The sequence below is a fragment of the Oncorhynchus mykiss genome, chromosome 5, assembly GCF_057628025.1.
Source record: "Oncorhynchus mykiss isolate SJ-2025 chromosome 5, ASM5762802v1, whole genome shotgun sequence".
Classification (NCBI taxonomy): domain Eukaryota; kingdom Metazoa; phylum Chordata; class Actinopteri; order Salmoniformes; family Salmonidae; genus Oncorhynchus; species Oncorhynchus mykiss.
In genome coordinates, this window is record NC_143026.1 from 3,557,501 (window position 1) to 3,585,294 (window position 27,794).

The 27,794-nt window shown below is 44.0% G+C and overlaps 1 protein-coding gene across 1 annotated transcript in view; it reads right to left on the reverse strand.

The window, feature by feature from the left end:
* LOC110517810 (metalloprotease TIKI1) overlaps nucleotides 1–27,794 on the reverse strand; it is a 163,981-nt gene that overhangs the window by 83,290 nt on the left and 52,897 nt on the right. The window contains exons 3-4 of the mRNA XM_036976592.2: nucleotides 2,711–2,857; nucleotides 1,551–1,725 (exon numbers count right to left, since the gene is read on the reverse strand). Coding sequence (XP_036832487.1) covers nucleotides 1,551–1,725; nucleotides 2,711–2,857 — 322 coding nt within the window. The remainder of the gene's footprint in view (nucleotides 1–1,550; nucleotides 1,726–2,710; nucleotides 2,858–27,794) is intronic.

Consider the following 27,794-nt stretch of genomic DNA (forward strand, 5'->3'; position numbering starts at 1 on the left):
GCCATTTGACCAGACCCCATAGGGAATAGGGTGCCATTTGACCAGACCCCATAGGGAATAGGGTGCCATTTGACCAGACCCCATAGGGAATAGGGTGCCATTTGACCAGACCCCATAGGGAATAGGGTGCCATTTGACCAGACCCCATAGGGAATAGGGTGCCATTTGACCAGACCCCATAGGGAATAGGGTGCCATTTGACCAGACCCCATAGGGAATAGGGTGCCATTTGACCAGACCCCATAGGGAATAGGGTGCCATTTGACCAGACACCATAGGGAATAGGGTACCATTTGACCAGACCCCATAGGGAATAGGGTGCCATTTGACCAGACCCCATAGGGAATAGGGTGCCATTTGACCAGACCCCATAAGGAATAGGGTGCCATTTGACCAGACCCCATAGGGAATAGGGTGCCATTTGACCAGACCCCATAGGGAATAGGGTGCCATTTGACCAGACCCCATAGGGAATAGGGTGCCATTTGACCAGACCCCATAAGGAATAGGGTGCCATTTGACCAGACCCCATAGGGAATAGGGTGCCATTTGACCAGACCCCATAGGGAATAGGGTGCCATTTGACCAGACCCCATAGGGAATAGGGTGCCATTTGACCAGACCCCATAGGGAATAGGGTGCCATTTGACCAGACCCCATAGGGAATAGGGTGCCATTTGACCAGACCCCATAGGGAATAGGGTGCCATTTGACCAGACCCCATAAGGAATAGGGTGCCATTTGACCAGACCCCATAGGGAATAGGGTGCCATTTGACCAGACCCCATAGGGAATAGGGTGCCATTTGACCAGACCCCATAGGGAATAGGGTGCCATTTGACCAGACCCCATAGGGAATAGGGTGCCATTTGACCAGACCCCATAGGGAATAGGGTGCCATTTGACCAGACCCCATAGGGAATAGGGTGCCATTTGACCAGACCCCATAGGGAATAGGGTGCCATTTGACCAGACCCCATAGGGAATAGGGTGCTACCTCATAAAACATTTTATCGAAGGGTAATGGAGTACTGAAAACAGGGGTGCTAATCATTTTGAACCAATCATTTTTCAATTTTGTTATTTTTTTATGACTTAAAGTCTCTTTCTCTGAGCAACTGCATTAGTATAAAAAATATATATAATTTCCCTTTTTTTTCATTCAACATAGCTCAGTATTTGTTATTTATTTTATACAGTCATTTTTTTGCTTATCTTTATCAAGGGTGCCAATAATTACAGACCACAGGGTGCCAATAATTACAGACCAGACTGTAGAAACAGTCAGCTCATAACTAAAGATGGTAAATATGGTAAAGATGGTGAACTAAAGATGGTGAAGATGGGAACTAAAGATGATGAAGGTAAAGATGATTCACTTTTCATAGCTCCATACTGAATGAATCAATACTCAAGCAGGCTGAATCATCACAAAGGCTAACCACGACATCAAAGAATCTTGGATTCCTTTCCCCTTATCTTGGCATCAGAGGGTGTGATCATTAGTCATCCTCTTCCTTATTCTCATCATCATCATCATCCTCACTGACCTGCTCCGAAGGCGAAGAAGAAGCTGTTGTCAGGGTGTTCTTCCATCAGAGTCTTAACCCTGTTCCCCATCCTGTCGTTCCTCTTGTAGATCAGTTCCTGTCTGAAGTAGCTGTCAATCTCCTGGGCCGTTATCTGTTCGCTGGGGCGCAGGGTCACGTTGTTAAAGTTGGGGACCTACAGGGGGGGGGGGGGTGGGGGGGGGGGGGGGGGCAGTGAGAGATTTATCCATCAGGTCTAAACTGAATGGGTCAGAAATGTAAAAAAGTCCCGTAAAAATAAGGTGATACCGATGGGTCGTTAGTGTTAGGGGTTGTTGGTGTTAGGGGTTGTTTGTGTTAGGAGTCGTTAGTGTTAGGGGTCATTGGTGTTAGTGGTCATTAGTGTTAGGGGTCATTAGTGTTAGGAGTCATTAGTGTTAGGGGTCGTTAATGTTAGGGGTCATTAGTGTTAGGGGTCGTTAGTGTTAGAGGTTGTTGGTGTTAGGGGTTGTTTGTGTTAGGGGTCGTTAGTGTTAGAGGTCGTTAGTGTTAGGGGTCATTCATGTTAGGGGTTGTTCGTGTTAGGGGTCGTTAGTGTTAGGGGTCGTTAGTGTTAGGGGTTGTTTGTGTTAGGGGTCATTAGTGTTAGGGGACATTAGTGTTAGGGGTCGTTAGTGTTAGAGATCGTTAGTGTTAGGGGTCGTTCATGTTAGGGGTCGTTAGTGTTAGGGGTCGTTAGTGTTAGGGGTTGTTCGTGTTAGGGGTCATTAGTGTTAGGGGTCGTTAGTGTTAGGGGTCGTTGGTGTTAGGGGTCGTTAGTGTTAGGGGTCGTTAGTGTTAGGGGTCGTTAGTATTAGGGGTCGTTAGTGTTAGGGGACGTTAGTGTTAGGGGTCATTAGATTTAGAGGTCGTTGTGTTAGGGGTCGTTAGTGTTAGTGGTCGTTGGTGTTAGGGGTCATTAGCGTTAGGGGTCATTAGCGTTAGGGGTCATTAGTGTTAGGGGTCATTAGTGTTAGGGATCGTTAGTGTTAGGGGTCATTAGTGTTAGGGGTCGTTAGTGTTAGGGGTCGTTAGTGTTAGGGGTTGTTCGTGTTAGGGGTTGTTCGTGTTAGGGGTCGTTAGTGTTAGGGGTCGTTAGTGTTAGGGGTCAGGTGTAACGGGGTGTGGTGGTTGTAACTGACCTGAGAGGTGTCATGGTTGAAGATGATGGAGTTGAGGTCTCCACAGTTGTAGTGCTTGATGAGGTCCTCAGTGGTATAGGAGCCCTGCAGACTGCCTGCTCTCACACTCTCCTGCTGTACAAGGGTCTGGTTCAGGGCAAAGATCACCTGGGGATGTGGAAATATCTACATTTACTACACGATCAATACCTGGATATAAACTTTCTATTTGACCAGAGAGCGAACAGAAGACAATAATATTTACTAAATACATAATAAATAGGAGGTAAATAATAATTTTGTATTTAATAATATAACTCTACCTATCCTTACTGTATTTAACAATATAACTCTACATATCCTTACTGTATTTAACAATATAACTCTACATATCCTTACTGTATTTAACAATATAACTCTACCTATCCTTACTGTATTTAATAATATAACTCTACCTGTCCTTACTGTATTTAATTATATAACTCTACCTGTCCTTACTGTATTTAATTATATAACTCTACCTATCCTTATTGTATTTAACAATAGCCCTCTACCTATCCTTACTGTATTTAATAATATAACTCTACCTGTCCTTACTGTATTTAATAATATAACTCTACCTGTCCTTACTGTATTTAATTATATAACTCTACCTATCCTTATTGTATTTAACAATAGCCCTCTACCTATCCTTACTGTATTTAATAATATAACTCTACCTATCCTTACTGTATTTAACAATAGCCCTCTACCTGTCCTTACTGTATTTAATAATAGCCCTCTACCTATCCTTACTGTATTTAATAATATAACTCTACCTATCCTTACTGTATTTAATAATAGCCCTCTACCTATCCTTACTGTATTTAATAATATAACTCTACCTATCCTTACTGTATTTAATAATATAACTCTACCTATCCTTACTGTATTTAATAATAGCCCTCTACCTATCCTTACTGTATTTAATAATATAACTCTACCTATCCTTACTGTATTTAATAATAGCCCTCTACCTATCCTTACTGTATTTAACAATAGCCCTCTACCTATCCTTACTGTATGTAATAATATAACTCTACCTATCCTTACTGTATTTAATAATAGCCCTCTACCTGTCCTTACTGTATTTAATAATAGCCCTCTACCTATCCTTACTGTATTTAACAATAGCCCTCTACCTATCCTTACTGTATTTAACAATAGCCCTCTACCTATCCTTACTGTATTTAACAATAGCCCTCTACCTGTCCTTACTGTATTTAATAATAGCCCTCTACCTATCCTTACTGTATTTAATAATAGCCCTCTACCTATCCTTACTGTATTTAATAATAGCCCTCTACCTATCCTTACTGTATTTAATAATATAACTCTACCTGTCCTTACTGTATTTAATAATTTAACTCTACCTATCCTTACTGTATTTAATAATATAACTCTACCTGTCCTTACTGTATTTAACAATAGCCCTCTACCTGTCCTTACTGTATTTAACAATATAACTCTACATATCCTTACTGTATTTAATAATATAACTCTACCTATCCTTACTGTATTTAATAATATAACTCTACCTATCCTTACTGTATTTAATAATAGAACTCTACCTATCCCTACTGTATTTAATAATATAACTCTACCTATCATTACTGTATTTAATAATTTAACTCTACCTATCCTTACTGTATTTAATAATATAACTCTACCTATCCTTACTGTATTTAATAATATAACTCTACCTATCCTTACTGTATTTAATAATATAACTCTACCTATCCTTACTGTATGTAATAATATAACTCTACCTATCCTTACTGTATTTAATTATATAACTCTACCTATCCTTACTGTATTTAACAATATAACTCTACCTATCCTTACTGTATTTAATAATATAACTCTACCTATCCTTACTGTATTTAATAATATAACTCTACCTATCCTTACTGTATTTAATAATATAACTCTACCTATCCTTACTGTATTTAATAATATAACTATACCTATCCTTACTGTATTTAATAATAGCCCTCTACCTATCCTTACTGTATTTAATAATATAACTCTACATATCCTTATTGTATTTAATAATATAACTCTACCTATCCTTATTGTATTTAATAATATAACTCTACCTATCCTTACTGTATTTAATAATATAACTCTACCTATCCTTACTGTATTTAATAATATAACTATACCTATCCTTACTGTATTTAATAATAGCCCTCTACCTATCCTTACTGTATTTAATAATATAACTCTACCTATCCTTACTGTATTTAATAATATAACTATACCTATCCTTACTGTATTTAATAATATAACTCTACCTATCCTTACTGTATTTAATAATATAACTCTACCTATCCTTACTGTATTTAATAATATAACTCTACCTATCCTTACTGTATTTAATAATATAACTCTACCTATCCTTACTGTATTTAATAATATAACTCTACCTATCCTTACTGTATTTAATAATATAACTCTACCTATCCTTACTGTATTTAATAATATAACTCTACCTATCCTTACTGTATTTAATAATATAACTCTACCTATCCTTACTGTATGTAATAATATAACTCTACATATCCTTATTGTATTTAATAATATAACTCTACCTATCCTTACTGTATGTAATAATATAACTCTACATATCCTTATTGTATTTAATAATATAACTCTACCTATCCTTACTGTATTTAATAATATAACTCTACCTATCCTTACTGTATTTAATAATATAACTCTACCTATCCTTACTGTATGTAATAATATAACTCTACCTATCCTTACTGTATTTAATAATATAACTCTACCTATCCTTACTGTATGTAATAATATAACTCTACCTATCCTTACTGTATGTAATAATATAACTCTACCTATCCTTACTGTATTTAATAATATAACTCTACCTATCCTTACTGTATTTAATAATATAACTCTACCTATCCTTACTGTATTTAATAATATAACTCTACCTATCCTTACTGTATTTAATAATATAACTCTACCTATCCTTACTGTATTTAATAATATAACTCTACCTATCCTTACTGTATGTAATAATATAACTCTACCTATCCTTACTGTATTTAATAATATAACTCTACCTATCCTTACTGTATGTAATAATATAACTCTACCTATCCTTACTGTATGTAATAATATAACTCTACCTATCCTTACTGTATTTAATAATATAACTCTACCTATCCTTACTGTATTTAATAATTTAACTCTACCTATCCTTACTGTATTTAATAATATAACTCTACCTATCCTTACTGTATGTAATAATATAACTCTACCTATCCTTACTGTATGTAATAATATAACTCTACATATCCTTATTGTATTTCATAATATAACTCTACCTATCCTTATTGTATTTCATAATATAACTCTACCTATCCTTACTGTATTTAATAATATAACTCTACCTATCATTACTGTATTTAATAATATAACTCTACCTATCCTTACTGTATGTAATAATATAACTCTACATATCCTTATTGTATTTCATAATATAACTCTACCTATCCTTATTGTATTTCATAATATAACTCTACATATCCTTATTGTATTTCATAATATAACTCTACCTATCCTTACTGTATTTAATAATATAACTCTACCTATCCTTACTGTATTTAATAATATAACTCTACCTATCATTACTGTATTTAATAATATAACTCTACCTATCCTTACTGTATTTAATAATATAACTCTACACATCTTTATTGTATTTCATAATATAACTCTACCTATCCTTATTGTATTTCATAATATTACTCTACATATCCTTACTGTATTTAATAATATAACTCTACATATCCTTATTGTATTTCATAATATAACTCTACCTATCCTTACTGTATTTAATAATATAACTCTACCTATCCTTACTGTATTTAATAATATAACTCTACCTATCCTTACTGTATTTAATAATTTAAATCTACCTATCCTTACTGTATTTAATAATAGCCCTCTACCTATCCTTACTGTATTTAATAATATAACTCTACCTATCCTTACTGTATTTAATAATATAACTATACCTATCCTTACTGTATTTAATAATATAACTCTACCTATCCTTACTGTATTTAATAATATAACTCTACCTATCCTTACTGTATTTAATAATATAACTCTACCTATCCTTACTGTATTTAATAATATAACTCTACCTATCCTTACTGTATTTAATAATATAACTCTACCTATCCTTACTGTATTTAATAATATAACTCTACCTATCCTTACTGTATTTAATAATATAACTCTACCTATCCTTACTGTATTTAATAATATAACTCTACCTATCCTTACTGTATGTAATAATATAACTCTACATATCCTTATTGTATTTAATAATATAACTCTACCTATCCTTACTGTATGTAATAATATAACTCTACATATCCTTATTGTATTTAATAATATAACTCTACCTATCCTTACTGTATTTAATAATATAACTCTACCTATCCTTACTGTATTTAATAATATAACTCTACCTATCCTTACTGTATGTAATAATATAACTCTACCTATCCTTACTGTATTTAATAATATAACTCTACCTATCCTTACTGTATGTAATAATATAACTCTACCTATCCTTACTGTATGTAATAATATAACTCTACCTATCCTTACTGTATTTAATAATATAACTCTACCTATCCTTACTGTATTTAATAATATAACTCTACCTATCCTTACTGTATTTAATAATATAACTCTACCTATCCTTACTGTATTTAATAATATAACTCTACCTATCCTTACTGTATTTAATAATATAACTCTACCTATCCTTACTGTATGTAATAATATAACTCTACCTATCCTTACTGTATTTAATAATATAACTCTACCTATCCTTACTGTATGTAATAATATAACTCTACCTATCCTTACTGTATGTAATAATATAACTCTACCTATCCTTACTGTATTTAATAATATAACTCTACCTATCCTTACTGTATTTAATAATTTAACTCTACCTATCCTTACTGTATTTAATAATATAACTCTACCTATCCTTACTGTATGTAATAATATAACTCTACCTATCCTTACTGTATGTAATAATATAACTCTACATATCCTTATTGTATTTCATAATATAACTCTACCTATCCTTATTGTATTTCATAATATAACTCTACCTATCCTTACTGTATTTAATAATATAACTCTACCTATCATTACTGTATTTAATAATATAACTCTACCTATCCTTACTGTATGTAATAATATAACTCTACATATCCTTATTGTATTTCATAATATAACTCTACCTATCCTTATTGTATTTCATAATATAACTCTACATATCCTTATTGTATTTCATAATATAACTCTACCTATCCTTACTGTATTTAATAATATAACTCTACCTATCCTTACTGTATTTAATAATATAACTCTACCTATCATTACTGTATTTAATAATATAACTCTACCTATCCTTACTGTATTTAATAATATAACTCTACACATCTTTATTGTATTTCATAATATAACTCTACCTATCCTTATTGTATTTCATAATATTACTCTACATATCCTTACTGTATTTAATAATATAACTCTACATATCCTTATTGTATTTCATAATATAACTCTACCTATCCTTACTGTATTTAATAATATAACTCTACCTATCCTTACTGTATTTAATAATATAACTCTACCTATCCTTACTGTATTTAATAATTTAAATCTACCTATCCTTACTGTATTTAATAATATAACTCGACCTATCCTTACTGTATTTAATAATATAACTCTACATATCCTTATTGTATTTCATAATATAACTCTACCTATCCTTATTGTATTTAATAATATAACTCTACCTATCCTTACTGTATTTAATTATATAACTCTACCTATCCTTACTGTATTTAATAATATAACTCTACCTATCCTTACTGTATTTAATTATATAACTCTACCTATCCTTACTGTATTTAATAATATAACTCTACCTATCCTTACTGTATTTAATTATATAACTCTACCTATCCTTACTGTATTTAATAATATAACTCTACCTATCATTACTGTATTTAATAATATAACTCTACCTATCCTTACTGTATTTAATAATATAACTCTACCTATCCTTACTGTATTTAATAATATAACTCTACACATCTTTATTGTATTTCATAATATAACTCTACCTATCCTTATTGTATTTCATAATATTACTCTACATATCCTTACTGTATTTAATAATATAACTCTACATATCCTTATTGTATTTCATAATATAACTCTACCTATCCTTACTGTATTTAATAATATAACTCTACCTGTCCTTACTGTATTTAATAATATAACTCTACCTATCCTTACTGTATTTAATAATATAACTCTACCTATCCTTACTGTATTTAATAATTTAAATCTACCTATCCTTACTGTATTTAATAATATAACTCGACCTTTCCTTACTGTATTTAATAATATAACTCTACATATCCTTATTGTATTTCATAATATAACTCTACCTATCCTTATTGTATTTAATAATATAACTCTACCTATCCTTACTGTATTTAATTATATAACTCTACCTATCCTTACTGTATTTAATAATATAACTCTACCTATCCTTACTGTATTTAATTATATAACTCTACCTATCCTTACTGTATTTAATAATATAACTCTACCTATCCTTACTGTATTTAATTATATAACTCTACCTATCCTTATACCTTATATACATCCTTCCTATCCTCTCCAGTTGATTCAAAAGGCACTGGTTGTTTATTGACTCCAAGATGGCATGGCAGTTCAGACGTCTTTTGTCCTCGTCTTGTCGTGTCCCGTATATATGTATATATTTACAACTTTCTTCGCATACCTTTTTATATATATTTTCCATAAACTCATCTTCAAAACACTCTCCTGCAACCCTCCTCACCAATTTATATAAAAAAAATGTAAAAAATAAAGTATTATTTACCTCAAATCTGTAATCCTCCATAGAAGCTAACCAGAAGCTAGCCAGAAGCTAATCCAGAAGCTAGCCTGAAGCTAATCAGAAGCTAATCAGAAGCTAGTTAGCTTCTTCACTGGCTAATCGTTAGTATTCAGCTAACCACGGTTTGTGGTCATCAGCTATCCTTTAGCTCGAAAATCTATCTAGTTCTGTACGGCGCGGCTCGGACCGGAACATACCGGACCTATTTTTCTCTCCATGTCCCCGGATTTCAACCGCTAACTCTGGACATTTATACCTGGATCTCGCAGCTAGCTAGCTGCTATCCGTGTGACTATCGGCTTTCGTCGATTCCAGAGCAAACATCAATTATTCCGGAGCTAGCCAGCTGAAGAGTTCCATCAGTCACTCCTGGGCTACAATCACCTATCCGGACCAGTTTTACTGCCAACGCAGAGCAACACCGGGCCTTCACAACTGGACTACCGACCTTATCTACCCAAGGGAGTTATCCGGCTGGCTCCTCCGTCGCGACGTTACCTGAACGCCCATCTGTGGTTCGCTAACCGTTAGCTGTCTTATCGGCTGCTATCTGAATAGACCTATCGGACAATTTATTTATTTATTTTCTTTCTTTTTTTTCTTTTTTTTCTTGGGCCTCTATAACTATATCTATTGTTTAGATTTTTTTTGCTAATTGGATTCATCCCCTCTACCACACGGAACCCCACTAATCCTAACGACTGAAACGCACGAGGTGGCTAATAACAGACCTCCATCCTATGCTAGCTTGGTACCGATGGCCCGGCTAGCTGTCTAAATCGCCGTGACCCCAACCAACCTCACTACTCACTAGACCCTTTTGATCACTTGACTAAGCCTGTCTCTCCTTAATGTCAATATGCCTTGCCCATCGCTGTTCTGGTTAGTGTTTATTGGCTTATTTCACTGTAGAGCCTCTAGTCCTGCTCACTATACCTTATCCAACCTATTAGTTCCACCGCCCACACATGTGATGACATCTCCTGGTTTCAATAATGTTTCTAGAGACAATATCTCTCTCTTCATCACTCAATACCTAGGTTTACCTCCACTGTATTCACATCCTACCATACCTTTGTCTGTACATTATACCTTGATGCTATTTTATCGCCCCCAGAAACCTCCCTTTACTCTCTGTTCCAGACGTTCTAGACGACCAATTCTTATTACTTTTAGCCGCACCCTTATTCTACTCCTCCTCTGTTCCTCTGGCGATGTAGAGGTGAATCCAGGCCCTGCAGTGCCTAGCTCCACTCCTATTCCCCAGGCGCTCTCTTTTGATGACTTCTGTAACCGTAATAGCCTTGGTTTCATGCATGTTAACATTAGAAGCCTCCTCCCTAAGTTTGTTCTATTCACTGCTTTAGCACACTCTGCCAACCCGGATGTTCTGTGTCTGAATCCTGGCTTAGGAAGACCACCAAAAATTCTGAAATTTTAATCCCAAACTACAACATTTTCAGACAAGATAGAACTGCCAAAGGGGGCGGTGTTGCAATCTACTGTAAAGATAGCCAGCAGAGTTCTGTCCTACTATTCAGGTCTGTAACCAAACAATTTGAACTTCTACTTTTAAAAATCCACCTCTCTAAATACAAGTCTCTCACCGTTGCCGCCTGCTATAGAAGACCATCTGCCCCCAGCTGTGTTCTGGACACCATATGTGAACTGATTTCCCCCCATCCATCTTCAGAGCTCGTGCTGCTAGGCGACCTAAACTGGAACATGCTTAACACCCCAGCCATCCTACAATCTAATCTTGATGCCCTCAATCTCACACAAATGATCAATGAACCTACCAGGTACCTCCCCAAAGCCTTAAACACGGGCACCCTCATAGATATCATTCTAACCAACTTGCCCTCTAAATACACCCCTGCTGTCTTCAACCAAGATCTCAGCGATCACTGCCTCATTGCCTGCATCCGTAATGGGTCAGAGGTCACTCATCACTGTCAAACGCTCCCTGAAACACTTCAGCGAGCAGGCCTTTCTAATCGACCTGGCCGGGGTATCCTGGAAGGATATTGATCTCATCCCGTCAGTAGAGGATGCCTGGTTATTTTTTTTAAATGCCTTCCTAACCATCTTAAATAAGCATGCCCCATTCAAGAAATTTAGAACCAGGAACAGATATAGCCCTTGGTTCTCCCCAGACCTAACTGCCCTTAACCAACACAAACACATCCTATGGCGTTCTGCATTAGCATCGAACAGCCCCTGTGATATGCAGCTGTTCAGGGAAGCTAGAAACCATTATACACAGGCAGTTAGAAAAGCCAAGGCTAGCTTTTTCAAGCAGAAATTTGCTTCCTGCAATACTAACTCAAAAAAGTTCTGGGACACTGTAAAGTCCATGGAGAATAAGAACACCTCCTCCCAGCTGCCCACTGCACTGAAGATAGGAAACACTGTCACCACTGATAAATCCACTATAATTGAGAATTTCAATAAGCATTTTTCTACAGCTGGCCATGCTTTCCACCTGGCTACTCCTACCCCGGTCAAAAGCACTGCACCCACCCACAGCAACTCGCCCAACCCTTCCCCATTTCTCTTTCTCCCAAATCCAGTCAGCTGATGTTCTGAAAGAGCTGCAAAATCTGGACCCCTACAAATCAGCCAGGCTAGACAATCTGGACCCTTTCTTTTTAAAATGATCTGCCGAAATTGTTGCCACCCCTATTACTAGCCTGTTCAACCTCTCTTTCGTGTCGTCTGAGATTCCCAAAGATTGGAAAGCAGCTGCGGTCATCCCCCTCTTCAAAGGGGGGGGGGACACTCTTGACCCAAACTGCTACAGACCTATATCTATCCTACCCTGACTTTCTAAGGTCTTCGAAAGCCAAGTCAACAAACAGATTACCGACCATTTCTAATCTCACCATACCTTCTCTGCTATGCAATCTGGTTTCAGAGCTTGTCATGGGTACACCTCAGCCATGCTCAAGGTCCTAAACGATATCTTAATCGCCATTGATAGGAAACATTATTGTGCAGCCGTATTCATTGATCTGGCCAAGGCTTTCAACTCTGCCAATCACCACATCCTCATCAGCAGACTCGACAGCCTTGGTTTCTCAAATGATTGCCTCGCCTGGTTCACCAACGACTTCTCTGATAGAGTTCAGTGTGTCAAATCGGAGGGTCTGCTGTCCGGACCTCTGGCAGTCTCTATGGGGGTGCCACAGGGTTCAATTCTTGGACCGAATCTCATCTCTGTATACATCAATGATGTCGCTCTTGCTGCTGGTGAGTCTCTGATCCACCTCTACGCAGACGACACCATTCTGTATACTTCTGGCCCTTCTTTGGACACTGTGTTAACAACCCTCCAGGCAAGCTTCAATGCCATACAACTCTCCTTCCCTGGCCTCCAATTGCTCTTAAATACAAGTAAAACTAAATGCATGCTCTTCAACCGATCGCTGCCTGCACCTGCCCGCCTGTCCAACATCACTACTCTGGACCGCTCTGACTTAGAATACGTGGACAACTACAAATACCTAGGTGTCTGGTTAGACTGTAAACTCTCCTTCCAGACCCATATCAAACATCTCCTATCCAAAGTTAAATCTAGAATTGGCTTCCTATTTCGCAACAAAGCATCCTTCACTCATGCTGCCAAACATACCCTTGTAAAACTGACCATCCTACCAATCCTCGACTTCGGCGATGTCATTTACAAAATAGCCTCCAATACCCTACTCAACACAGTGCAATCCGTTTTGTCACCAAAGCCCCATATACTACCCACCATTGGGACCTGTATGCTCTCGTTGGCTGGCCCTCGCTTCATACTCGTCGCCAAACCCACTGGCTCCATGTCATCTACAACACCCTGCTAGGTAAAGTCCCCCTCTTCTCAGCTCGCTGGTCATCATAGCATCACCCACCTGTAGCATGCTCTCCAGCAGGTATATCTCTCTGGTCACCCCCAAAACCAATTCTTTCTTTGGCCGCCTCTCCTTCCAGTGCTCTGCTGCCAATGACTGGAAGGAACTACAAAAATCTCTGAAACTGGAAACACTTATCTCCCTCACTAGCTTTAAGCACCAACTGTCAGAGCAGCTCACAGATTACTGCACCTGTACATAGCCCACCTATAATTTAGCTCAAACAACTACCTCTTTCCCTACTGAATTTATTTAATTTATTTTGCTCCTTTGCACCCAATTATTTTTATTTCTATTTTGCACATTCTTCCACTGCAAATCTACCATTCCAGTGTTTTACTTGCTATATTGTATTTACTTTGCCACCATGGCCTTTTTTTTGCCTTTACCTCCCTTATCTCACCTCATTTGCTCACATCGTATATAGACTTGTTTCTACTGTATTATTGACTGTATGTTTGTTTTACTCCATGTGTAACTCTGTGTTGTTGTATGTGTTGAACTGCTTTGCTTTATCTTGGCCAGGTCACAATTGTAAATGAGAACTTGTTCTGAACTTGCCTACCTGGTTAAATAAAGGTAAAATAAAATAAATAAAATATTGTATTTAATAATATAACTCTACCTATCCTTACTGTATTTAATAATATAACTCTACATATCCTTACTGTATTTAATAATATAACTCTACATATCCTTACTGTATTTAATAATATAACTCTACCTATCCTTACTGTATTTAATAATATAACTCTACCTATCCTTACTGTATTTAATAATATAACTCTACCTATCCTTACTGTATTTAATAATATAACTCTACCTATCCTTACTGTATTTAATAATACTATCCTTACTGTATTTAATAATATAACTCTACCTATCCTTACTGTATTTAATAATATAACTCTACCTATCCTTACTGTATTTAATAATACTATCCTTACTGTATTTAATAATATAACTCTACCTATCCTTACTGTATTTAATAATATAACTCTACCTATCCTTACTGTATTTAATAATTTAACTCTACCTATCCTTACTGTATTTAATAATATAACTCTACCTATCCTTACTGTATTTAGTAATATCACCCTACCTATCATTATGTATATTGAAAACCAAAAATAAGTTTTATGTGAGACTAAGCATTGGTCTGAAGCCGAAAAATAAAGGAAATTCACATGATCACCATAATACCTATTCCACCCATGCTCTACCAAGGTTTTCCAGCACCCAGCGCTGACCTACTACAGTAGCTATGTTGGTCTATTGTACTTCAAACTATGTGTAGGCAGGTTGCTAAGTATTCAAACCTTCTCAAACAGCCTTTATGTTAGCAAAAGACAATCGAGCAAGCTCCTGGAAAATATAGAAATGATCAACATGAAAATGAACCTTATAGTTTACTGTAGAAAGATCTAGTAGTGCATTACCTGTAAACACAATGTGAGTTATGACGGAATATAAAATGTACAACAAAATGTACATTCATCAGATATAGTCAACTTTGTAAATACAACTCGAGGATGGCCGCAAAACAAGCTATATGCCGCATGTTTTGTTCAAGCCCAGTTCTACCACACCTGATTCTATATGCTGAGGTCTTGATGAACAGCCGAGGTCTTGATGAACAGCCAAGGTCTTGATGAACAGCCGAGGTCTTGATGAACAGCCGAGGTCTTGATGAACAGCTGAGGTCTTGATGAACAGCTGAGGTCTTGATGAACAGCCGAGGTCTTGATGAACAGCTGAGGTCTTGATGAAGAGCCGATGTCTTGATGAACAGCTGAGGTCTTGATGAACAGCCGAGGTCTTGATGAACAGCCGAGGTCTTGATGAACAGCCGAGGTCTTGATGAACAGCCAAGGTCTTGATGAACAGCCGAGGTCTTGATGAACAGCTGAGGTCTTGATGAACAGCCGAGGTCTTGATGAACAGCCGAGGTCTTGATGAACAGCCGAGGTCTTGATGAACAGCCGAGGTCTTGATGAACAGCCGAGGTCTTGATGAACAGCCGAGGTCTTGATGAACAGCCGAGGTCTTGATGAACATCCAAGGTCTTGATGAACATCCGAGGTCTTGATGAACAGCCGAGGTCTTGATGAACAGCTGAGGTCTTGATGAACAGATTTAGGATTATTCAGGTTCACCGTCAGTTTGGTAGTTTTGATTTAAACAATCAGTGTATGTGGTTATTTGTTTGGATATACATGGTAAAGATGATCATTTATAAAGAGGACAGCTGCATTACCGACGCCAGCTGCATTACCGATGCCAGCTGCATTACCGACGCCAGCTGCATTACCGACGCCAGCTGCATTACCGACGCCAGCTGCATTACCGACGCCAGCTGCATTACCGACGCCAGCTGCATTACCGACGCCATCTGCATTACCGACGCCAGCTGCATTACCGACGCCAGCTGCATTACCGATGCCAGCTGCATTACCGACGCCAGCTGCATTACCGACGCCAGCTGCATTACCGACACCAGCTGCATTACCGACGCCAGAGGAGAAGAGAATATGACTCCGTAAAAACTTCCAAAGGGTCAAAACCACTCGATTTTGAGACGGGGGTTGAAATCCCCAAAATTGTGCTATACAGTCATTGGCTGTCAACAATACAAATGGATACATTATTAGCTCCAAATCTTAATCTGCAAAAACAACAAGTTAATTAGAGGGTTTTGGTGATTTCAGAACCAAAACGGGACAAAATCACATGAACCCCCCCCCCCGAAACCCCCCCCCCACACACACACAATCTGATAGTGGTTGAAGCGTGGTCTCCTAGTCTCCTTTACAGCTCTAATCTGGTAGTGGTAGTGGGGGGGTAGATGTCTCCTTTATGGCTCTAATCTGATAGTGGTAGTGGGGGGGTAGATGTCTAGTCTCCTTTATGGCTCTAATCTGGTAGTGGTAGTGGGGGGGTAGATGTCTAGTCTCCTTTATGGCTCTAATCTGGTAGTGGTAGTGTGTTGGTAGATGTCTAGTCTCCTTTACGGCTCTAATCTGATAGTGGTAGTGGGGGGGTAGATGTATAGTCTCCTTTATGGCTCTAATCTGGTAGTGGTAGTGGGGGGGGAGATGTCTAGTCTCCTTTATGGCTCTAATCCGATAGTGGTAGTGGGGGGGTAGATGTCTAGTCTCCTTTATGGCTCTAATCTGATAGTGGGGTGGTAGATGTCAAGTCTCCTATATGGCTCTACTCTGATAGTGATGTGGGAGATGTCTAGTCTCCTTTACGGCTCTAAACTGATAGTGGGGTGGGAGATGTCTAGTCTCCTTTATGGCTCTAATCTGATAGTGGTAGTGGGGGGGTAGATGTCTAGTCTCCTTTACGGCTCTAAACTGATAGTGGGGTGGGAGATGTCTAGTCTCCTTTATGGCTCTAATCTGGTAGTGGTAGTGGGGGGGTAGATGTATAGTCTCCTTTATGGCTCTAATCTGGTAGTGGTAGTGGGGGGGGGAGATGTCTAGTCTCCTTTATGGCTCTAATCCGATAGTGGTAGTGGGGGGGGGGGGGGGGTAGATGTCTAGTCTCCTTTATGGCTCTAATCTGATAGTGGGGTGGTAGATGTCAAGTCTCCTATATGGCTCTACTCTGATAGTGATGTGGGAGATGTCTAGTCTCCTTTACGGCTCTAAACTGATAGTGGGGTGGGAGATGTCTAGTCTCCTTTATGGCTCTAATCTGATAGTGGTAGTGGGGGGGTAGATGTCTAGTCTCATTTACGGCTCTAAACTGATAGTGGGGTGGGAGATGTCTAGTCTCCTTTATGGCTCTAATCTGATAGTGGTAGTGGGGGGGTAGATGTCTAGTCTCCTTTATGGCTCTAATCTGATAGTGGTAGTGGGGGGGGTAGATGTCTAGTCTCCTTTATGGCTCTAATCTGATAGTGGTAGATGTCTCCTTTAATGGCTCTAATCTGATAGTGGTAGTGGGGGGTAGATGTCTACTTTACGGCTCTAATCTGATAGTGGTAGTGGGGGGGTAGATGTCTAGTCTCCTTTATGGCTCTAATCTGGTAGTGGTAGTGGGGGGGGGGGGAGATGTCTAGTCTCCTTTATGGCTTTAATCCAATAGTGGTAGTGGGGGGGTAGATGTCTAGTCTCCTTTATGGCTCTAATCTGATAGTGGGGTGGTAGATGTCTAGTCTCCTTTACGGCTCTAATCTGATAGTGGGGTGGTAGATGTCTAGTCTCCTTTACGGCTCTAAACTGATAGTGATGTGGGAGATGTCTAGTCTCCTTTATGGCTCTAATCTGATAGTGGTAGTGGGGGGGTAGATGTCTAGTCTCCTTTATGGCTCTAATCTGATAGTGGTAGATGTCTCCTTTAATGGCTCTAATCTGATAGTGGTAGTGGGGGGGTAGATGTATAGTCTCCTTTATGGCTCTAATCTGGTAGTGGTAGTGGGGGGGGAGATGTCTAGTCTCCTTTATGGCTCTAATCCGATAGTGGTAGTGGGGGGGTAGATGTCTAGTCTCCTTTACGGCTCTAAACTGATAGTGGGGTGGTAGATGTCAAGTCTCCTATAAGGCTCTACTCTGATAGTGATGTGGGAGATGTCTAGTCTCCTTTATGGCTCTAATCTGATAGTGGTAGTGGGGGGGTAGATGTCTAGTCTCCTTTACGGCTCTAAACTGATAGTGGGGTGGGAGATGTCTAGTCTCCTTTATGGCTCTAATCTGATAGTGGTAGTGGGGGGGTAGATGTCTAGTCTCCTTTATGGCTCTAATCTGATAGTGGTAGTGGGGGGGGGTAGATGTCTAGTCTCCTTTATGGCTCTAATCTGATAGTGGTAGATGTCTCCTTTAATGGCTCTAATCTGATAGTGGTAGTGGGGGGTAGATGTCTACTTTACGGCTCTAATCTGATAGTGGTAGTGGGGGTTAGATGTCTAGTCTCCTTTATGGCTCTAATCTGGTAGTGGTAGTGGGGGGAGACTAGATGTCTAGTCTCCTTTATGGCTCTAATCCAATAGTGGTAGTGGGGGGGTAGATGTCTAGTCTCCTTTATGGCTCTAATCTGATAGTGGGGTGGTAGATGTCTAGTCTCCTTTACGGCTCTAATCTGATAGTGGGGTGGTAGATGTCTAGTCTCCTTTACGGCTCTAAACTGATAGTGATGTGGGAGATGTCTAGTCTCCTTTATGGCTCTAATCTGATAGTGGTAGTGGGGGGGTAGATGTCTAGTCTCCTTTATGGCTCTAATCTGATAGTGGTAGATGTCTCCTTTAATGGCTCTAATCTGATAGTGGTAGTGGGGGGTAGATGTCTCCTTTACGGCTCTAATCTGATAGTGGTAGTGGGGGGGTTGATGTCTAGTCTCCTTTATGTCTCTAATCTGGTAGTGGTAGTGGGGGGGGGGGGGAGATGTCTAGTCTCCTTTATGGCTTTAATCCAATAGTGGTAGTGGGGGGGTAGATGTCTAGTCTCCTTTATGGCTCTAATCTGATAGTGGGGTGGTAGATGTCTAGTCTCCTTTACGGCTCTAATCTGATAGTGGGGTGGTAGATGTCTAGTCTCCTTTACGGCTCTAAACTGATAGTGATGTGGGAGATGTCTAGTCTCCTTTATGGCTCTAATCTGATAGTGGTAGTGGGGGGGTAGATGTCTAGTCTCCTTTATGGCTCTAATCTGATAGTGGTAGATGTCTCCTTTAATGGCTCTAATCTGATAGTGGTAGTGGGGGGGTAGATGTATAGTCTCCTTTATGGCTCTAATCTGGTAGTGGTAGTGGGGGGGGAGATGTCTAGTCTCCTTTATGGCTCTAATCCGATAGTGGTAGTGGGGGGGTAGATGTCTAGTCTCCTTTACGGCTCTAAACTGATAGTGGGGTGGTAGATGTCAAGTCTCCTATATGGCTCTACTCTGATAGTGATGTGGGAGATGTCTAGTCTCCTTTATGGCTCTAATCTGATAGTGGTAGTGGGGGGGTAGATGTCTAGTCTCCTTTACGGCTCTAAACTGATAGTGGGGTGGGAGATGTCTAGTCTCCTTTATGGCTCTAATCTGATAGTGGTAGTGGGGGGGTAGATGTCTAGTCTCCTTTATGGCTCTAATCTGATAGTGGTAGTGGGGGGGGGTAGATGTCTAGTCTCCTTTATGGCTCTAATCTGATAGTGGTAGATGTCTCCTTTAATGGCTCTAATCTGATAGTGGTAGTGGGGGGTAGATGTCTACTTTACGGCTCTAATCTGATAGTGGTAGTGGGGGTTAGATGTCTAGTCTCCTTTATGGCTCTAATCTGGTAGTGGTAGTGGGGGGAGACTAGATGTCTAGTCTCCTTTATGGCTCTAATCCAATAGTGGTAGTGGGGGGGTAGATGTCTAGTCTCCTTTATGGCTCTAATCTGATAGTGGGGTGGTAGATGTCTAGTCTCCTTTACGGCTCTAATCTGATAGTGGGGTGGTAGATGTCTAGTCTCCTTTACGGCTCTAAACTGATAGTGATGTGGGAGATGTCTAGTCTCCTTTATGGCTCTAATCTGATAGTGGTAGTGGGGGGGTAGATGTCTAGTCTCCTTTATGGCTCTAATCTGATAGTGGTAGATGTCTCCTTTAATGGCTCTAATCTGATAGTGGTAGTGGGGGGTAGATGTCTCCTTTACGGCTCTAATCTGATAGTGGTAGTGGGGGGGTTGATGTCTAGTCTCCTTTATGTCTCTAATCTGATAGTGGTAGATGTCTAGCCTCCTTTATGGCTCTAATCTGATAATGGTAGTGGGGGGTAGATGTCTAGCCTCCTTTATGGCTCTAATCTGATAGTGGTAGTGGGGTGGTAGATGTCTAATCTCCCTTATGGCTCAGATCAGGTACATACACCGTAGCCATACATGATTTACACACATACGCGCGTGCACATAGCAGTCAGCTCAGACAGATCCAGCTCGTATCAAACTACTACGTATGGTTCCTGTATCGTATCGGTGTCCGTGTATCTATATACTTATGGAATTGTCTTGAAAGGGAAAGATACACATCCCTACAAACCATCGATGTCAATATCCAGTAAAAGTCAACTGAAAGCCGGTTAATCATAGACATATTGGGACGTCTTTGAATAAAACCGTCAAGACCTGGACGTTTGAGAATCCACAACGTAATCAAAGAATTGGATGTTTATTCCTACAAAATTCCACTTGTTTTTCTGTGAGTTCTGTTGGAACAGCTTCCTCTGCTATTGTCACCATGGAATCCTCTTGTGTTTCCCTGTTGGCCCCGTGTTTTCCTGTTGGCCCCGTGTTTCCCTGTTGGCCCCGTGTTTCCCTGTTGGCCCCGTGTTTCCCTGCTGGCCCCTTGTTTCCCTGCCCCGTGTTTCCCTGCTGGCCTGTGTTTCCCTGCTGGCCCTGTGTTTCCCTGCTGGCCCCGTGTCTCCCTACTGGCCCCTGTTTCCCTGTTGGCCCTGTGTTTCCCTGCTGCCCTGTGTTTCCCTGCTGGCCCCGTGTTTCCCTGCTGGCCCCGTGTTTCCCTACTGGACCCGTGTTTCCCTGCTGGCCCTGTGTTTCCCTACTGGCCCTGTGTTTCCCTGTTGGCCCCGTGTTTCCCTGTTGGTACTGTGTTTACCTACTGGCCCCATGTTTCCCTGCTGGCCCTGTGTTTCCCTGATGGCCCTGTGTTTCCCTGCTGGCCCCGTGTTTCCCTGTTGACCCCTTGTTTCCCTGTTGGCCCCGTGTTTCCCTGTTGGCCCCGTGTTTCCCTGCTAGCCCTGTGTTTAACTGCCCTGTGTTTCCCTGCTGGCCCCGTGTTTCCCTGCTGGCACTGTGTTTCCCTGCTGGCCCTGTGTTTCCCTGCTGGCCCCGTGTTTCCCTGCTGGCCCCGTGTTTCCCTGCTGGCCCCCTGTTTCCCTGCCCCGTGTTTCCCTGCTGCCCTGTGTTTCCCTGCTGGCACCGTGTTTCCCTGCTGGCCCCGTGTCTCCCTACTGGCCCCGTGTTTCCCTGTTGGCCCCGCGTTTCCCTGCTGCCATGTGTTTCCCTGCTGGCCCCGTGTTTCCCTGCTGGCCCCGTGTTTCCCTACTGGCCCGTGTTTCCCTGTTGGCCCCGTGTTTCCCTGCTGGCCCCGTGTCTCCCTGCTGGCCCTGTGTTTCCCTACTGGCCCCGTGTTTCCCTGCCCTGTGTTTCCCTGTTGGCCCCGTGTTTCCCTGCTAGCCCTGTGTTTCCCTGCCCTGTGTTTTCCTGCTGGCCCCATGTTTCCCTGCTGGCCCTGTGTTTCCCTGCTGGCCCTGTGTTTCCCTGCTGGCCCTGTGTTTCCCTGCCCTGTGTTTCCCTGCTGGCCCTGTGTTTCCCTGCTGGCCCCGTGTTTCCCTGCCCTGTGTCTCCCTGCTGGCCCTGTGTTTCCCTGCTGGCCCTGTGTTTCCCTGCTGGCCCTGTGTTTCCCTGCCCTGTGTTTCCCTACTGGCACCATGTTTCCCTGCTATCCCTGTGTTTCCCTGCTGGCCCTGTGTTTCCCTGCCCTGTGTTTCCCTGCTGGCCCTGTGTTTCCCTGCTGGCCCCGTGTTTCCCTGCTGGCCCCGTGTTTCCCTGCTGGCCCTGTGTTTCCCTGCTGGCCCCGTGTTTCCCTGCCCCGTGTTTCCCTGCTGCCCTGTGTTTCCCTGCTGGCCCCGTGTTTCCCTGCTGGCCCCGTGTCTCCCTACTGGCCCCGTGTTTCCCTGTTGGCCCTGTGTTTCCCTGCTGCCCTGTGTTTCCCTGCTGGACCCGTGTTTCCCTGCTGGCCCCGTGTTTCCCTACTGGCCCCGTGTTTCCCTGCTGGCCCCGTGTTTCCCTGCTGGCCCCGTGTTTCCCTGCTGGCCCCGTGTCTCCCTACTGGCCCCGTGTTTCCCTGCTGGCCCTGTGTTTCCCTGATAGCCCCGTGTCTCCCTACTGGCCCTGTGTTTCCCTGTTGGCCCCGTGTTTCCCTGTTGGCCCCGCGTTTCCCTGCTGCACTGTATTTCCCTGCTGGCCCCGTGTTTCCCTGCTGGCCCCGTGTTTCCCTACTGGCCCGTGTTTCCCTGTTGGCCCCGTGTTTCCCTGCTGGCCCTGTTTTTCCCTGCTGGCCCCGTGTCTCCCTACTGGCCCCGTGTTTCCCTGTTGGCCCCGTGTTTCCCTGCTGGCCCTGTGTTTCCCTGTTGGCCCTGTGTTTCCTTACTGGCCCTGTGTTTCCCTACTGGCCCCGTGTTTCCCTGTTGGCCCCGTGTTTCCCTGTTGGCCCTGTGTTTCCCTACTGGCCCCGTGTTTCCCTGTTGGCCCTGTGTTTCCATACTGGCCCTGTGTTTCCCTGTTGGCCCCGTGTTTCCCTGTTGGCACTGTGTTTCCCTACTGGCCCCATGTTTCCCTGCTGGCCCTGTGTTTCCCTGATGGCCCTGTGTTTCCCTGCAGGCCCCGTGTTTCCCTGTTGGCCCCTTGTTTCCCTGTTGGCCCCGTGTTTCCCTGTTGGCCTCGTGTTTCCCTGCCCTGTGTTTCCCTGCTGGCCCTGTGTTTCCCTACTGGCCCTGTGTTTCCCTGCTGGCCCTGTGTTTCCCTGCCCCGTGTTTCCCTACTGGCCTGTGTTTCCCTGCTGGCCACGTGTTTCCCTGCTGGCCCTGTGTTTCCCTGCTGGCCCTGTGTTTCCCTGCCCTGTGTTTCCCTGCTGGCCCCGTGTCTCCCTGCTGGCCCTGTGTTTCCCTACTGGCCCCGTGTTTCCCTGCCCTGTGTTTCCCTGTTGGCCCCGTGTTTCCCTGCTAGCCCTGTGTTTCCCTGCCCTGTGTTTTCCTGCTGGCCCCATGTTTCCCTGCTGGCCCTGTGTTTCCCTGCTGGCCCTGTGTTTCCCTGCTGGCCCTGTGTTTCCCTGCCCTGTGTTTCCCTGCTGGCCCTGTGTTTCCCTGCTGGCCCTGTGTTTCCCTGCTGGCCCTGTGTTTCCCTGCCCTGTGTTTCCCTGCTGGCCCTGTGTTTCCCTGCCCTGTGTTTCCCTGCTGGCCCTGTGTTTCCCTGCTGGCCCCGTGTTTCCCTGCTGGCCCTGTGTTTCCCTGCTGGCCCTGTGTTTCCCTGCTGGCCCCGTGTTTCCCTGCCCCGTGTTTCCCTGCTGCCCTGTGTTTCCCTGCTGGCCCGTGTTTCCCTGCTGGCCCCGTGTCTCCCTACTGGCCCCGTGTTTCCCTTTTGGCCCTGTGTTTCCCTGCTGCCCTGTGTTTCCCTGCTGGACCCGTGTTTCCCTGCTGGCCCCGTGTTTCCCTACTGGCCCCGTGTTTCCCTGCTGGCCCCGTGTTTCCCTGCTGGCCCCGTGTTTCCCTGCTGGCCCCGTGTCTCCCTACTGGCCCCGTGTTTCCCTGTTGGCCCCGTGTTTCCCTGCTGGCCCTGTGTTTCCCTGATGGCCCCGTGTCTCCCTACTGGCCCTGTGTTTCCCTGTTGGCCCCGTGTTTCCCTGCTGGCCCTGTGTTTCCCTGCCCTGTGTTTCCCTGCTGGCCCTGTGTTTCCCTGCTGGCCCCGTGTTTCCCTGCTGGCCCCGTGTTTCCCTGCTGGCCCTGTGTTTCCCTGCTGGCCCCGTGTTTCCCTGCCCCGTGTTTCCCTGCTGCCCTGTGTTTCCCTGCTGGCCCCGTGTTTCCCTGCTGGCCCCGTGTCTCCCTACTGGCCCCGTGTTTCCCTGTTGGCCCTGTGTTTCCCTGCTGCCCTGTGTTTCCCTGCTGGACCCGTGTTTCCCTGCTGGCCCCGTGTTTCCCTACTGGCCCCGTGTTTCCCTGCTGGCCCCGTGTTTCCCTGCTGGCCCCGTGTTTCCCTGCTGGCCCCGTGTCTCCCTACTGGCCCCGTGTTTCCCTGCTGGCCCTGTGTTTCCCTGATAGCCCCGTGTCTCCCTACTGGCCCTGTGTTTCCCTGTTGGCCCCGTGTTTCCCTGTTGGCCCCGCGTTTCCCTGCTGCACTGTGTTTCCATGCTGGCCCCGTGTTTCCCTGCTGGCCCCGTGTTTCCCTACTGGCCCGTGTTTCCCTGTTGGCCCCGTGTTTCCCTGCTGGCCCTGTTTTTCCCTGCTGGCCCCGTGTCTCCCTACTGGCCCCGTGTTTCCCTGTTGGCCCCGTGTTTCCCTGCTGGCCCTGTGTTTCCCTGTTGGCCCTGTGTTTCCTTACTGGCCCTGTGTTTCCCTACTGGCCCCGTGTTTCCCTGTTGGCCCCGTGTTTCCCTGTTGGCCCTGTGTTTCCCTACTGGCCCCGTGTTTCCCTGTTGGCCCTGTGTTTCCATACTGGCCCTGTGTTTCCCTGTTGGCCCCGTGTTTCCCTGTTGGCACTGTGTTTCCCTACTGGCCCCATGTTTCCCTGCTGGCCCTGTGTTTCCCTGATGGCCCTGTGTTTCCCTGCAGGCCCCGTGTTTCCCTGTTGGCCCCTTGTTTCCCTGTTGGCCCCGTGTTTCCCTGTTGGCCTCGTGTTTCCCTGCCCTGTGTTTCCCTGCTGGCCCTGTGTTTCCCTACTGGCCCTGTGTTTCCCTGCTGGCCCTGTGTTTCCCTGCCCCGTGTTTCCCTACTGGCCTGTGTTTCCCTGCTGGCCACGTGTTTCCCTGCTGGCCCTGTGTTTCCCTGCTGGCCCTGTGTTTCCCTGCCCTGTGTTTCCCTGCTGGCCCCGTGTCTCCCTGCTGGCCCTGTGTTTCCCTACTGGCCCCGTGTTTCCCTGCCCTGTGTTTCCCTGTTGGCCCCGTGTTTCCCTGCTAGCCCTGTGTTTCCCTGCCCTGTGTTTTCCTGCTGGCCCCATGTTTCCCTGCTGGCCCTGTGTTTCCCTGCTGGCCCTGTGTTTCCCTGCTGGCCCTGTGTTTCCCTGCCCTGTGTTTCCCTGCTGGCCCTGTGTTTCCCTGCTGGCCCTGTGTTTCCCTGCTGGCCCTGTGTTTCCCTGCCCTGTGTTTCCCTGCTGGCCCTGTGTTTCCCTGCCCTGTGTTTCCCTGCTGGCCCTGTGTTTCCCTGCTGGCCCCGTGTTTCCCTGCTGGCCCTGTGTTTCCCTGCTGGCCCTGTGTTTCCCTGCTGGCCCCGTGTTTCCCTGCCCCGTGTTTCCCTGCTGCCCTGTGTTTCCCTGCTGGCCCGTGTTTCCCTGCTGGCCCCGTGTCTCCCTACTGGCCCCGTGTTTCCCTTTTGGCCCTGTGTTTCCCTGCTGCCCTGTGTTTCCCTGCTGGACCCGTGTTTCCCTGCTGGCCCCGTGTTTCCCTACTGGCCCCGTGTTTCCCTGCTGGCCCCGTGTTTCCCTGCTGGCCCCGTGTTTCCCTGCTGGCCCCGTGTCTCCCTACTGGCCCCGTGTTTCCCTGTTGGCCCCGTGTTTCCCTGCTGGCCCTGTGTTTCCCTGATGGCCCCGTGTCTCCCTACTGGCCCTGTGTTTCCCTGTTGGCCCCGTGTTTCCCTGCTGGCCCTGTGTTTCCCTGTTGGCCCTGTGTTTCCCTACTGGCCCTGTGTTTCCCTACTGGTCCCATGTTTCCCTGTTGGCCCCGTGTTCCCTGTTGGCCCCGTGTTTCCCTACTGGCCCTGTGTTTCCCTGTTGGCCCCGTGTTTCCCTGTTGGCACTGTGTTTCCCTACTGGCCCCATGTTTCCCTGCTGGCCCTGTGTTTCCCTGATGGCCCTGTGTTTCCCTGCTGGCCCCGTGTTTCCCTGCCCGGTGTCTCCCTGCTGGCCCCGTGTTTCCCTGCTGGCCCCGTGTTTCCCTGCTTGCCCTGTGTTTCCCTGCTGGCCCCGTGTCTCCCTGCTGGCCCCGTGTTTCCCTGCCCCGTGTCTCCCTGCTGGCCCCATGTTTCCCTGTTGGCCCCGTGTTTCCCTGCCCCGTGTCTCCCTTGCTGGCCCCTTGTTTCCCTGCTGGCCCTGTGTTTCCCTGTTGGCCCCGTGTTTCCCTGCCCCCTGTTTCCCTGTTGGCCCCGTGTTTCCCTGCTGGCCCCGTGTCTCCCTGCTGGCCCCGTGTTTCCCTGCTGGCCCCGTCCAGGCCTCTTAAACATCCTGATCACCACAACACACTGCGACCTGAACCCACAGAGCTCTTCATCAACCCACCATTGATCCCTCACAATTGCTCTCCCCTCACAAAAAAAATTATACAAAAAATAACACGTCTATTTGTTTCTCAACAGCGAAAGTAAATCAAGCAGTCAGGCTGTGTGAGTCCACAGTCACAGCTATGTCATGTGTGCAGGGATTTGATAAGGGGGGGGGCACATGAATATATATTTATATGCACACCCCTATACCGGGACCTCTTTCATGTGTTGTTTTCTACAGTGTTCAGATGACACTTTTCTTCCTCTGGCAGTCATTGTAGTCGGGGGATGGTATAGGAGAAGAGGGCAGAGTTCAGCAGATGCCTTCTTGTCTGCTACAAAGGACCCCCCACCCCACCCCTCGTCAACCTCTCCACTCCCCACACTTTCATTAGCTCTTGATCAAAGCTACACTCTGCATATGAAAAGGGTCCCGGCTTTATGCTGCTCAAATTAGCCTATCGCCACCCCGCAAGCCTCCCAAGTCCTCAACAAAACCCTTCACATCTGTTCCGTCCAGACTTCATCTTCAGGGACTTTTCTCAGCCCTCGCCTCACAGCCCTTTTTAGTCCATTACATTATGGTTGCGGAGGGAGGAGTGCAGATCACTCACACAGAAACAAGAGGAGAAAAGAGGGGAGGGAACAAGAGAGAGAGAGAGAGAGAGAGAGAAGAAGGAGAGCTGAATGAATGACATTTCTTCCTGTGATCTCTTCTCTGTTGTGGGTTAGTTGGGTGCATTTTCCCACTCACTCACTCCACTTCTCTTTTCATTTACTCTCTCTTTCCTACTTTCTTTCTCTCTTTCTCTCTCTCTCTCTCTCTCCTCTTCTCTCTCCATTCAGCATGTTTCTTCTATAAGAGCTGTGATGGTGTGTGAGCTCACTACACCTCAGATCCTAGTGGGCTCTAATCAAGGCACGGTAGCCAATGAAAGTCAATAATTGTCCCTTTATCGTGGAAATGTTACTTGTTGGAGTTGAATAGAAGGTGTCCGAGCAAATCATTTTTATTTATTTTTGATTTTGGTAGTTTTCCTATAGATTTTTTTGGTTCTTCTTCTGAATAGTAAACCATCCTCCTCTCATTCAATTTACAACAGGTAAAACATTTACTGAGGAAGTTAAATCAACATGAAAAAAGCCTGTTGATAACAAGGACAAAGCAAGACAGATGAACTATATAAGGAATATGTACGCCTGCCCATCTGATCCTTATT